Below are 14,680 nucleotides of genomic sequence, written 5' to 3' on the forward strand. Positions count from 1 at the left end.
GTATGTCAACCCTAGCAAATATTGGCAGCATCCAATGAAAACCCTCTTTTGGTGTCTTGTTCAGTCGATCAGAGCTGGGCCGGGGATCTGTACGCAGTGAACCAGGACCCGCATCCAAGCCCACCTTGGACGCGGGCTTCCTCTTTGAATCCAAACCTGGCTTGGATTTGGATTTAAACAAGTATTTACACTTGGGCTTTGATTTATATGCCCAGACTTTCTGCCCAACATAGGTGGGCTTCCAGGTTGGCCCACAACCCTCTCCAGCTCAATCTTTAGCTAATCCTTTCCTTCCACGCCCACAAAAGTTTTATCTTGTTCCCCTTTCTAGAACATTTGCCAACCTCTTCAAGTTCAGGATCGAAAAGACAAGGCTGATTTTCTAGATTAGAGTGATCCTCACCATGTCGAAAATCCGCCACAAAATGTACATCACAAACAAAACACTGAAGTTTGCCTCGTACATAGGACCCTTGTTGAGTTTCAAAAATATTACCCAACTTATTATCATCGAAGGATTGCTCTTTACCCAACGGGTCACCATCAAGCATTGCCGTTGATTCTTCCGACGCTGAATTCTTGACCTCTGCTCGCAACATTGCTTCATACGACGGTTGGACGGTCTTTCTTTTGATTCTATCGATAAGGCTGAGGCTAGTTGGTTGGAGAGAGATTTTGAGGAAGGGTAGGTGTTGGAGGTAGTGAACGCTAGTTGGCGCAACACTCAAATCAAAGGCTCTATCCTCGGGGTTCTTATCAAGCACATGGTGTGTAAAACTCTCATTAGCAACATTGTCAATAGTATCCGAGAGATTTACCTTTTCTAACGACGACTCTTCGTCGGGATAGGTGTCATAGGTCCTTAATAAATTCATCTTCCTCCTCCACAACCGATTGACTCCTAATCTCTGCCGCCTCTCTACTCACCTTTTTATCGGACCTTTCTATTTTTTTTGTCAGAAGGAACTCTTTGGGTTGCTAGCAACCTTGGAATTCCAGAGTGTCGAGCTTGACGCCTGCTTCCCATGGAATAGCATGCGCTTGTGTCGTAGAAAATCTCCTCCGCACTCCGCAAAAGGATTGACAGATTCACTCTCAACGATAAATTTGTCTTCCGCCCCCGCATATCGCGGTCTTGGTTGATGACGACATCCGTTGTTACCACCCATGTTGGATAATCGGGTAGTGAGGGCTTCGACTTGATCCTTGATAGCCTCGAGTTGTTCTTCCATGTGTTGCAAACGAATCGCCGGTTTCTCCATATGTGTTGTTTCTGTGCGCACGTACACCTTATTTATGTCTGCACAACGGTTGCCCCTTCCCATTCATAGAAAGTAACGTGGCTCTGATACCAACTGATGCAACGTGACTTAGTGGACTGCAAAGAAGAACAACAATAAAGAACAGATAGGTATTGCTAGATCTTGATACAATCAAAGGATCTAAGAAATATTCTTTAAACGCTAGATACCCTCTAGAGTTTGAAGGAAAATAAGGACGAAATTCAACTCTGAGACTTCTTATTGAACAAAACTCACATATAAACCAAATCTGCATTCTAGGGTCTATAAAACATGTATATATAGGCCCCCAAACCCTAAACCTAAAAATAATACAAAATTAAGTCTAACTATTATTCTACGGTGCTTGTCTAGACGGGAAATACCCCCGTTTAGACGGTCACCCAAATAACTGAAATTAAAGTACGTAAAACAAGTAAAAACTAAAACATAACACAAGGATGTTCGGACGGTTTGCGAACGGATGTCTCGGGTTTTACTATGGTGACTTTCGGAGGAGGCCCGTTCGGACGGCTTACAAATGGTTTGCGAACGGAGGCTCTTTTGACCTAGTAAACATCGGGATTAGCAAACTCTCGTGAAACATAACTTTGTAGATCTTTGAGTTAGTTTTCCAACGCTGCAATGCTTGCTTCAATCCGAGGTTTGAAACTCTAGATATGACCTTTCTAGTAGAGCTCGTCAGATTCGAATTTCCTCCTACATCATCGCTCTTCTTTGTGAAATCCTTAACTTCCCGGTCTACATCATTATTCTTTGACCCTACCGAAAATCCTTATAAGTGTCCTATCCAAACAAATGCAGTTGTTTTAAAACTCACTTTGCTCGATTCCTCATAGAGTGGCCAAAGAATAGACTGGATCTTGTGCACCCAATCTTGTAGTCAATTGGTCCCTTCCATAGAATGCGGCCTTTGGATCCAAAAAGCCTGCGTTCTAAGAAGGATACCCTAAAACCACTCTGTCACGTGAGCCCACAACATGAGACCCTGCACCCAAGCTCTTAGAATGTGCCTTACTTGACACTATGAGCTCTTTACCTTACCCAATCCCAAGCCTATGGGATGGGCTACTGTTGACGCTTGAAATTTTCGAGCCCAAAGCTGCTACTAGGTTGGATGGGCCCTCTCATTGGGTTTGGACTTGACCACCACATATCCAGCTTTCACTACCCTCTCAAGCCCACATAAGCCCTGACACAGCCTATTAATGCAACATTTGACTTCCTTTTCGGCTAAAAAACAAATCAACGAGTGTGCATGAGTTTGAAAAATTTCTCAAATCCTTTATGGGATCTTTGGTAACGACCTTAGGAAAAGCGTTAGCCACATCTGCGCTATCAACCTAAAATGACTAATAAATTTGGAGTCTCCCTAAAATTCTTTATAAAGCTCAGTGTCACCTAGTAACTAGGCATTGTGGCACTCATGACTTTCTTTATAAACCACTCACTATGTGGGTTATTCCTCATTTCCCAATATGGGATTGGGGTGTTACATCTTTACCTTTGACGAGCCCAACGAAAAAACTGTACTTCCTTGACGTCGCACTTGGCGCACACCGCACCTTCTCTCCATACTCCAATATTTGAAAAAGCCCATGCTGCCCCTGCGTTCAATGGCAATTTCAGGTGACTTCCTCATCCCTACTAAAGCCTTTGCGTACGACTTTTTCTCGCTCTTTTCAGTTGGAGCCTTTCCCTTTACAGCTGATGACTTGTTGGTTACTCCACTTGACAACAAATGATTGAGAGGCTTGCGAGGCGGGAAAACTTTGACCCTTTCACCACAAGACACTTGGAAAAAGGATAGAACTTTTCGTAACTCAAATACGCAATTTTTCCAACCTACCCCGTCTTGTCTTTCTGGCATGATAATGAAGGCTCTCTAATCACCTTCATCATGATCCGCAAGAGCCAGATAACAACCATGTCTGTTGGAGCATCTTTGAGTGATAAAGGCCTTACTTTCGGCCGCCTCCCCTTGTTATAGCGCCACAACCATATCCACGAGTTCACCACACTACGCTTACCCAAAATAACAGCTCGAGAGACGCTCGTACACCTTTCAACAAAACATGAGACAGAAGACCCTTCCACCACCGAGAGCTCAAACACTTTAGATTCAACGTCAAACAAACTTGAAAACCCCATCTCAACGTTGATAACATGAGAGTGCAATAGAGATGGGCTACACATGTTTAGTTTCAACGACTGAAGAACAGTTGATGTCCTAATATTGTTACTTTCACATGATATACAATGTCTTGGCATATAGAAATGCTTGGAAAGTAGTGTTTATATGGCTTGTGGATACATTTGAATAATAAGTTTAATGTTTAATTTTATTCATCTAAAAAGTTTAATGTTTTAATTTTATTGTTTCAGACCTACATTACAGGGATGAACCTTGAGATATCCACGTATATACATATTTTTAATTATTATTATTATTATAAGTATATTTATTTATGTATTTTTGTTAATCTTTTAGGTATCAGCTTTGGAAACCTTATCTTAGAGCAGTGATGGAGCGTGACATGAAAGCCGTTAGTGAAGGCACCATGAGAAAAGCTGAAGTTTTGACAACTAGCTTGCAACAGATGAAAGCTTGCTTCTTAGATGTAAGTAGGCAGTTAGCTATGAATATTACTTTGGAATATTAGTAATTTATTACTTGGAGATTACTGTATGACTTTGATAGCTTCTGTGCTCTGATTGCTACTTTAGAATATTTTGAATGATTTTGAAAATTAAACATATTGAGAAGACATTCTAACCCCTGCTTAATGATCTTTATGGAAGATAGTCATGTAGATCAGTGAATGCCTGTATTCATTTTCTAAATATTGATTAATTGTGGATACTTTAGATTATCATCATTGGTTTATTGCATGGCAACAACTTCTTGCGAAACCGATCCAAGTTGCTTATGTTTACATACATGTGAATGAATGCCCAAACATTTCTCTTATGCAAAATTGTCTAATAAAGCAAAATGGCATACCACCGAATCTTTATTTTTTGATGAATAATAATTTTTGTTAAGAGGAGAAGCCAAGCTCGCGTACACGAAAGTGTATCCCTAAATCTTACATTTGTTATGACAATCATATCTTTGTTTCCAACGACCTCGTTTCTTCTTCTTTTGAAGGTAAACACAAGCCACATACTTTATGTTATTGAGTCCATGATGTCATTGTTCTTCCCTTGGTTATTGGTGAAGTAGATGCCATTTGAACCATAGACTATTGAACTCCTGTTCCATCAAGCAAACCTCTTAACAGTCACCTTATGCATCACTTAATCAATCTCCCATCATTGAATTGTCTAGCTCACCCTCTAGTTTTGCACATTTTGTATCATTTGACAAAAAAATTTTATGTAAGCAAGATGTAAGAATCGCAATGAAAATCTACTCCTTTCTTCTATTCAATTATTTCTGATATAAAAAAATAGTTGCATATTTTGGAGGAAACAAACAAAGGGAGTGATAGTCGGTGGGGACACCTCACCAGGATAGCTCATCCTTCTAGAAAGATTACATATTACAGATTACATATCCAGAATTTCTCACATGGTCTCATCAGGATTAGATGATCCTGAATATTCTTATCTCCACCCTCTCCGAACCTTATGTGGTTCATGCCTTGGGTTGTGTAAACGACATATGATCTCTGGTCAACACTCATGTCCTTGTTTGCTTCTCAAGCAAAATCAAGGGTGTTGCATATCCACTTTCAGCTGGCTACTGCAAAGAACGGTAACTCCACTAACACGACCTCTTCCAACGAATTAAAGGCCATGAGTGACAACTTGGCTGCTGCTGGGCAGCCGCTCAATGACTTTTAAAGCGTCTCTTTCCTCCTTGCTGGCTTGGGCTCCGACTATGATCCATTTGTGACTTTGGTTACTACACAGGTGGATCCTATATCTCTTGATGAGATTTATGGGCACCTATTGGCCCACGAAACACGTCTGGAACAACAACTTCCTTCCACTGAAGTCTGTCAACCAGCAGCTCACTTCACTACTCCTGGTCAATTCAATCGCGGCTAAGGATTTAGGAGTCGTGGATCTTCTTTTGGTGGCCGCGGTGGGCCTCGTGGTCGTGGTAACTTCTCTCATGGTCAAGCTTGGGGGTCTTTCTTTTCCAACAACCACAATGCTGCACCACCCCACATCTGCTAGATATGTGGTAAACAAGGGCACACAGCTCTCAGGTGTTACTCCAGGTTTGATCAGAATCTCCGGCATGACTCTCCAGCAACTCCTCATGCTTATTACTCCTCTCCATCTTTGCTATTTGATGAGGAGTGTTACCTTGACATCGGTGCAACCATCACCTCACCAATGGGATGGGAAATCTGAATATTGCATATGAGAAATACTCTGGCTTTGATCAAATCTATATCAGCAATGCCTCGGGTTTGTCTATAAGTCACATAGGATCTGCTACCCTTTTAGTTCCAAGTTGTCAATTCTTACTCGACCAACTTCTTTTAGTTCCCAATATATGCAAAAATTTACTCTGTCAGTCAATTTTCTAAAGACAGTTATGTTTTCTTTGAATTCTACTCTGACTACTTTGTGATAGAGGCTCCCGCACAAGGATTCCTCTGCATGATGACCCACTTAACAATGGCCTCTAGCAGCTCCTCACTTCTCCTGCGTCTCCTCCAATAAAATGTGTCATGGTTGGTGAGAAGACCTCAGTTGATCATTGGCACTGGTGCTTAGGACATCTAGGATTTCGTGTTCCAAATTTAGTCTTCCAATTCAGTCCAATAAAGCTCGAGTTTTCTGCTCAGCATGCCTGGTTGCCAAGGGCCATCAACTACCGTTTAATTCCTCTAGTTTGGATGTTTGTAATCTAGAGGATTTAATGTACTCAGATATTTGGGGACCATCCCCACTTGTTTCACTTTCTGGCAATAAATATTATGTTTCTTTTATCGATTCTTTCTCTCGTTACACTTGGCTTTTTCGCATTCAAAATAAATCTGATGTCAAAACCTTGTTTTTACAATTTCAACAAATGGTCAAACACTTACTAAACACTAAAATCAAGTGTGTTCAAACCGATTGTTGAGGTGAATATCGTTCACTCACCACCTATTTTCAATCACTTGGGATCAATCACCGTCTCTCATGCCCCCATACCCACCAACAAGAAGAATGTGTTGAAAGAAAACATCGTCATCTCATTGACACCACTCTCGCTCTCCTTGCTACTAGTGGGCTACCCAAGGCCTTTGGGATGAAGCATGTCAAACCTCCTGCTACCTTGTAAATAGTTTGCCTACCTCGGTCCTAAAACACACTTCACCCTTTGAAACAATCTTTTCCAAACAGCCAGATTAGAAATTTTTAAAAGTGTTTTGGTGTGCATGTTTTCCCCACTTCCGCCCATACAACTCCAATAAATTGGAGTTCCGTTCAAAGCCCTGTGTTTTCTTAGGCTATAGCACTCACCACATGGGTTACCATTGCTACCACCATGAATCTGACCGCATATATATTTCCAGGGACGTCACTTTTCATGAGTCTACATTCCCTTTCTTGACACAACCTTCGCACTCCTCTCAAGCCCCCACTTCGTCTATAGGTTCTGTCACAATTCCTGTTGCTGTCTCCTCGAGCCCCATTACATTGAGTTAGCCTCCACTTATCTCCTTGTCCCCTGTGACACCTTCCCTGGTGGAGTCTTCTTCTAGTGGTAGCACATCTAACTCTCCTGCAGATTCTACTGAAAGTTTGGACTCTCCTCCTCCAGTTGCTATTACACAGACACACCACATGGTTACAAGTTTACAGAACATCTCACGGCCACGACAGTTCATAGATGGGAGGATTCGGTACATCAAACCTCAGGCATTACATTCCCAGCTGGACTCTACTCTAGTTGGGTCCATGTGCTACACCAAGGCTGTTCTTATTCCGGAATGGGAAATGCCATGCAAGAAGATTTCAATGCCTTTCTACACAACAAAACATTGACGCTAGTTCCACTTCACACGGCCAAAAATTTGGTAGGTTGCAAATGGGTGTTCAAACTCAAAAGAAAGGCTGATGGCATGATTGAAAGACACAAAGCTTGTATTGAGGCAAAGGGCTTTCACCAACAAGCCGGGGTTGATTTTGGAGAAACATATAATTTGGTTGTGAAGCCAACTGTTTTTCGAACAGTCCGCTCCATAGCTCATTCAGCTGGCTGGCCTATGAAACAAATAGATATACAAAATGCATTTCTACGTGGACACCTAACCGAAGAGGTTTATATGAGCCAACCACCAAGTTTGTCTCATTCCTTTTTCCCTAATCATATATACAAGCTAGACAAATCAATTTATGGGTTGAAGCAAGCCCCCAGGGCCTGGTGGGGTTTTCACGGTTGAGCAACATGCTTCTTGAAATTGGGTTCACGGCATCCAACGCAGATTCTTCTTTATTTACATTCAAGTTGGCTGCTACTTCCATCCAAGGCTTATTCTGATGCTGACCGAACAGGTTGCCTTGATGATCGCAACTCCACCAGAGCTGACTGAGCAGGTTGCCTTGATGACCGAACAGGTTGCATTGTGTTTTTCTTGGAGCCAACCTTGTCTCATCGAGTTCATGAAAACAGCCAACCGTATCTTGTTCCAGCACTGAAGCCGAGTACAAAGCTGTAGCAAATGCCACAACAGAGGTCCTATGGGTACAAGCTCTTATTCAGGACTTAGGAATCAACCTATTATCTCCACCAAAATTGCGGTGTGATAACGTTGGCGCCACATACTTGTCAGTTAACCCTGTTTTTCATGCAAGGACCAGGCACGTGGAAATAGATTTCCACTTTCGTCATGACCTCGTGGTAGATCAATCCATCCAGATCCTTTTTATTTCCAGCAAGGATCAACTTGCTGATGTGCTGACTAAACTGATTGTAGCTAAGAGATTTCAAACTCTATATGCCAGGCTCAAAGTGTGTTCTACCCCGTTGAGCTTGCGGGGGATTGTTGAAGAAGATTCCTATCCGGTTACTAACTCACAATTAGAAGATGACTAGGACTCTAATTCTAAAGAAGATAAGAAAGACATTCAATTGTAATAGCTCTCTAAGTATAGTAGTTTAGTTATAACTATTCTCTAAATATAGTTCTCCAATGTTTTATATGATTGGAGTCCTATGTAATCTCTACATCTTGTAAATCATTATATATATCAATGCAAACTGTGAATAAACTCATAGTGATTATAGCAATTCAATACCTAGATTCACTTGATCTTATATGGGACGGGCAATTAAAATCCAAAGCTCTGGTACGTTGATAGCAAGATGAGAAAATGGCAGCGAAAATTTTCTGCCTTCATTCCATTCAATTCATCTAATATAAGAAACAATTACACATTTTGGAGGAAACAGATCAAAGGGAATGACAGCTGGTGGGTACAGCTCAACCTTCTAGAAGGAATACTTATCAAGTCATTCTACCATTCTAACACTCTCTTTCTGAGGTTATCTTTTTATTTTTTTGGTCTCTTTCTTAAGTTATCAACTGTCAAAATGTAACCACATCAGCTATCCAAACAAGGAAAGAAATTTTTGTGGCACCTTTGCATACTGAATCTCTTCCAAGAAACCCTACTATAGTGACCATCTCAGGATCTCATAAAAGAAAGAATTGTCAATTTTTACCTTGTTTGTTGGCCTTTAGTATATTGCAGCCTCTGCTTTAACTGAATGGTAATAAGAGCATAACAAAGAAAATAAGTAATTGACTTGCTCTGATTCCCAATCTTGGATTGCTTGGACAGACCTGGGATTCTAGCGTTAAATCCCATCTTCGTAGCTTATCCTTAAGAAAAACGGATCAGGAAATAAGTTTTTGAAGGCTACCTTTCCGCACCATATGTCATACCAAAAATGAAACACGTACCGTCCCCTACCATAAATTTAACATACCCGAAAAGGAAATTCCAAACCACCTCTTGTACTTATTAACAAATTTGACCCATGAGACCCTCTCACAACTACAAATGTCCACAGACTCAGATTTCCACTTTATTGATGCCAATTACATGTTTTCGGAGATGATTTTGCTCCTCTCCACAGTTCCAACCAATAACATTTGAGTGTGTGGTTTAAATTTTAGACGCTATAAATGTCTATTAGCAGCACTTGTTTTCTATAGAAGCTGTTGATATCCAGCTTGTCAGCAATGACCTCTTCGGTCATTGTCAACGTCCACTTGTTGCAGGCTGTTCATGTCAGTCACCAAAAACCTTTTCCAGTTGTTGACTAAATCCCTTGCCAGTCATTGTCAGGAAAAGCCTTTACTGCCTGTTGGCTAATCCTTTGCTGGTCACTTGTTTGTCCCCTACTAGTTGGTATCTGTGCGTTTTGCTGGAAATTTCCCACAAGCATTGGTGGAGTTGTAGAATTATGTGGATTTTTCCCATTGTTACAATCACTTAAAAATCGCAAGAAAACAAAACATGTACTTTGGTAATGTTTTCCACCAAATGGTATTTTTCATGAATCTGACAATATTTGTTTCCCTAATATTTCTTTTTCTCAAATACTGTTATAAATGAATCTCCCTGTCTCTTTTTTCTGAATGAAGTGTGGAAAGCAGAGTGTATAGATATGTTTGTTAAAATTTTTGTTTTTTCTCTTTTGTTTTCTGTTCTCAAAATACAAAACACACTAAACTATTTTCAGTTTTATGTCATATCAGAATACTTTTTCAAACAAAAACACCCTCCCAAAACACATTAATAAATATACCCATATCTTTGGATGCTTTATCTCTTATTATAGTTCATTAATATACTAAATGGTACTTTTAAATCTGTCATTCCTATGGAAAAAAAGTTCAGATTATGATAAAGAAAAACTTGATTGAAATGTCATACACTATCCATGCACTTTCTCACAAATTTTAGCACCTTGTTTTGTTTAGGTTCTTTTAAGATATTTGAATTTAAATATCTGCTTGTATTGTATATTTTGTTAATATCAATTATAACTTCCTACCTGGAATATATGCAGGCTAGGTTGAACAAAGTAAAGCTCTTTGGAGCCATGGCAGTTTTCTTTGAGAGGTGATTTCTTACTGCCCTCCATCTTGGTAGACTGTTTGTTGTACAATCTTAATGCATGTTTTACCATTAATACAGGTCCAATCAATCTGGGGGAGACGAGCAGCATGCACATGGAGATTTTGTTAGGCGATGTGGACATTGTCAGGAATCTGATATGATGCTTCGGCGAAACCGGGTAATACTTTACACCATTAGTTTGCCTATTTTCCGAGATAAAGAAACTTGGACATGCTTGGTTATAATTCTCTTCTATATGTAAGACTGTTGGATCCTGTTTGTTCATTGATCTGCATTTGAATGTGATTATTTAATTAGTTCTTGTTACAACATCTTAAGGTTGTGTTATCATAGTAATGAACTGATACGATTGTGTTGTTCACATTGTTAAGTATGCCCCAATTAGCTTGTTAAAATATTAATTTAAATAATTAAATTTACCATTTTCTATAAGCTTAAGCTTTTTGGATAAGTGGTGATTTAGCATGGTATTAGAGCTAAGGTCATGAGTTCAAACATTGACTTTACACTTCTTCCTCATAACATGGTAGTAGAAGTACATACAACCTCTCTAAGATGTAGAACATTCTAATCCAATTCACATAACTTTTGCAGCAAAAAAGAGCCTCAAGTCATTTTTCCACAAATAAAAGCATAGACCATTATGTGTTTTCTACATAGCCTCTCACCTCATAATACATTCATGTGTGTATGTGTTTATATATATATAGATTTAATACAATGACCAAAATACCCCTGTAACAAAATTCCTGTCACCAACATACTCTTTTAACCCTAAGAAGCTCTTCTAACACTTCCCTCAAGCTGAAGCATATGTATGATATAAGCCAAACAAGGAACAGTTAAACTCTAACCTCTTTTGACACAAGGATTATAAACATATCCCCAAGGGGTTGGCTTAGTAGTTGGACAACTTGGGACTTTGAATATGCTCCTCAAGGTTTTAGGTTCAAAATGCACTGAGTGCAAACTGCTTCTTGGGGCTATTGGACTGAGGGTTTGCTATTTGAATTAACCGAGATGCACTTATGGGAAACTTCTTGCTTAGGGCCTGTGCGCGCCCGGGATTAGTTGGACTGAAGCTTTGGATACCCGGTGCCAAATCAAAAAAAAAAAAAAAAAAAAAGGATTGTAAACATATCAGCTAACTGTTTTCTAGACTTCACGAATAGTATAGATATATCTCCACTGAGTATCTTATCTCGAATAAAATGACAATTAACCTCATTATGCTTGGTCCTTTAATGAAAAAATAGGTTAGACGAAACATGTAAAGTAGCTCGGTTATCACAAAACAATGGAATAGGAGTAGGTGTTGAGAATCCATTATCTTGGGAAGAATTTTGTAACCACTTCCACTCATTGGTAGTATGAGCCATTACCTTGTATTCTACTTCGGCACTTGATCGTGCTACTATTGTTTGTTTTCTTTGTGACTAGATTAGCACCCAAGAATGTACAATATGCTATAATAGATCGTCTATCTAAGGGAGAACTTGCTGAATCTACATTAGTAAAGCCTTCTCTTCAGAATTTTCCTATACAATAACCAATGATAGGGGCTCTTTTCAAATATCGAGTAACACAAATAACAACTTCTCAATGTGAAACACTAGGAGTCTCTAAGAACTGACTAACAACACTAACTGTATATGAGATGTCTGGCTTGGTAATAGTAAGACAATTCAACTTTCCAACTACACGACGATATGTACTAGGATCTTCAAATAATTCTCCTTGATGCTTCTAGTAATTTTTTATCAGGATTGATTGGAATGTTTACAAGATAAGCACCCAGAAGACCCATCTTTTCTAACAAATGAAGTACATACTTTCTTTTTGAACAATAATTGCACATTGCTTGTGGACAAGACCTTGGACATGTTTATAAGGAGTGGACAACCTTCTCTTATTAAATCGGTTTTATGGGATGAGTTAGGACCATGAATTTCTTCATAGTATTAGAGCCTATCACAAGATGAATGGGGTCCACCCTACTTACTCCGTGACAAGGACTTGGAAAAATACTAGCCTGCACGTGAGGGAGGGTGTTGTGGCATAATCCCACATTGCTTGTGGATAAGACTCTGGGCATGTTTATAATGAGTAGGCAATCCTCTCTTATTGAACCGGTTTTATGAGATGAGTTACGCCCACAAATTTCTTCACTTTGAAACTAGGTTTTTCCAAATCTTTTTCAATGAAACCTCTGCTGCGAAAACATTTTCAATCAAGTAATTACTCTTGAATCATGGCCGGTAATCACAATATGATCTACATATACCATAAGGAGAATATAGCTTGCACTTGTAAGTAGGTGAAATACTGAATGATTTATTTGACATCTCTGAAGTCTAAACTCCTATACCGCCTTAGAGAATTTTGCAAATCATGCCCTCTAGGATTGCTTGAGGCCATACAAAGCTTTTTTTTAACTTACAGACACAACCTTGATTACCCCCTAAGCAACAAACTCAGGTGGTTGCTCTATATAAACGTCCTCATGTAAAAAGACATTTTTGACATCCAATTGAAACAAGGGCCAACCAAGATTAGTTACCAAAGAAATAAGTTCATGAACATAAGAAATTTTAGCAACTGGAGAAGACATCTCATCATCGTAATCAATGTTATATGTCTTTGTATAACCCTTAGCAACTAAACGAGCTTTTATTCATTCAATTGAATCATCACGATTAAAGTTAACCATGTATTTCCATTTGCAACCAATAGTCTTTTTACACGACAGTAATGAAACAAGCTTGCATGTCCCATTTTGATGCAAGACCTTTATTTCTAATCTCATAGCTTGCTTTCAACCAGAGTCAGATAATGCATCCTACAATGTCTTTGGAAGAAACACTAGAGAGATGTGAAATAAAGCAAGAAAGTGAAGAAGACAAAGAACTAGTGGATACAAATTGACTTATAGGATGTTGGATAGTGTAGGAGTGTTTACATTTTCATCGGGCAATAGACAAGGAGTCAAGTGCAGGTGGGGACATTGGATCTGTAGACATCAAGGATTATGGTGGAGGCGTAGTAACTGATGGGCTACGCTAATGCATATAAACCTAGAGTGGAGCAGGTGAGCGTGGAGGCAATAAGATTGGTTGAGAAGGAAAGGCACACTCAGATAGGGGTGGAACTAGCAACGGAATAGATGTGACGTCAAGCTTTAGGATAGAGTTACCCATAGAAGTACCAGCTGGAAAATTGAGAAAAAAACTCAACAAAAGTGACATCGATGCTAGTGAAGTGGCATCGAAGAACATGACTATAGCATTGATATCCCTTTAGGGTTGTGGAATAACCAATGAAGACACATTTAGTAGTAGGGGGATCAAGCTTATTAGAACTAGGACCAAATTATGGACATAGTAGACCCACCCAAAAGCCTTCAGAGTAAGGAGAACGGGGTTGAAGAAGAAAACAAGAGAGACTTAGGGGATGCGCGTATTCGCTTGATAAGATAACAAGCAGTGAGAACAACATCGCCCAAAAATTGTTTGGGGACATGTATATCAAATAAGGGAGCGCACACAACATCCAATAAATGACGTTTCTTTCGTTCAACCACACGATTTTGTTATAGAGTGTGAACAATCAAAATATGATGGTTGATGCCTTTATTTTTGATTAGTAATAATGCATTAAAGAGCGCGGAGGGACGTAACCCAAGTACACAGGAAGTATACAAGAGAGGGACTAAGTAGGGGAGAAAGAAGAAGAGAACATAAAGAGAAAATCAAGAAAGTTGATCACTAAAGGAGCAAGTCAGCCTACAGTCCAAGTGAAAAGTGTGTACAAAAAGAAATGAACAAGGTCCTCAAGGTTCCTCGACAAATCCTCGAAGCATCTCGCATTCCTTTCCTTCCAAAGACACCATAGAAGACAAAGGGGAGCCATCTTCCATACCACGGCACTACTGGTTCTACCGCCCGCCCACCAACTACCAAACATCTCCTTGACGCTTCTAGGCATAACCCAACTCATGTTAAAGCGAGAGAAGATAACATCCCACAACTTGCACGCGACCCCACAATGAAGAAAGAGATGATCCACAAACTCCCCATCCGCCTCACACATACAACATCAATTAATCACAACAATACCTCTCTTCCGAATATTATCCAACGTGAGAGATTTTCCAAGGGCAGCCGACCATGCGAAAAACGCCACTCTCAAAGGAACCTTAGTGCGCCAAATGCTTTTCCATGGGAAGTGGTTAGGCTCCTTAAAGGCAAGCATCCTATAGAAGAAACGCACCTCAA

General features: G+C 39.8%; 1 protein-coding gene across 1 annotated transcript in view; it reads left to right on the top strand.

The window, feature by feature from the left end:
* Positions 1-14,680, top strand: part of TOP3A (topoisomerase 3alpha) — an 85,806-nt gene that overhangs the window by 38,756 nt on the left and 32,370 nt on the right. Inside the window, exons 15-17 of the mRNA XM_059576033.2 lie at positions 3,793-3,922; positions 10,336-10,388; positions 10,464-10,563. Coding sequence (XP_059432016.2) covers positions 3,793-3,922; positions 10,336-10,388; positions 10,464-10,563 — 283 coding nt within the window. The remainder of the gene's footprint in view (positions 1-3,792; positions 3,923-10,335; positions 10,389-10,463; positions 10,564-14,680) is intronic.

The sequence above is a fragment of the Corylus avellana genome, chromosome 11, assembly GCF_965113065.1.
Source record: "Corylus avellana chromosome 11, dhCorAvel1.hap1.2, whole genome shotgun sequence".
Lineage (NCBI taxonomy): Eukaryota > Viridiplantae > Streptophyta > Magnoliopsida > Fagales > Betulaceae > Corylus > Corylus avellana.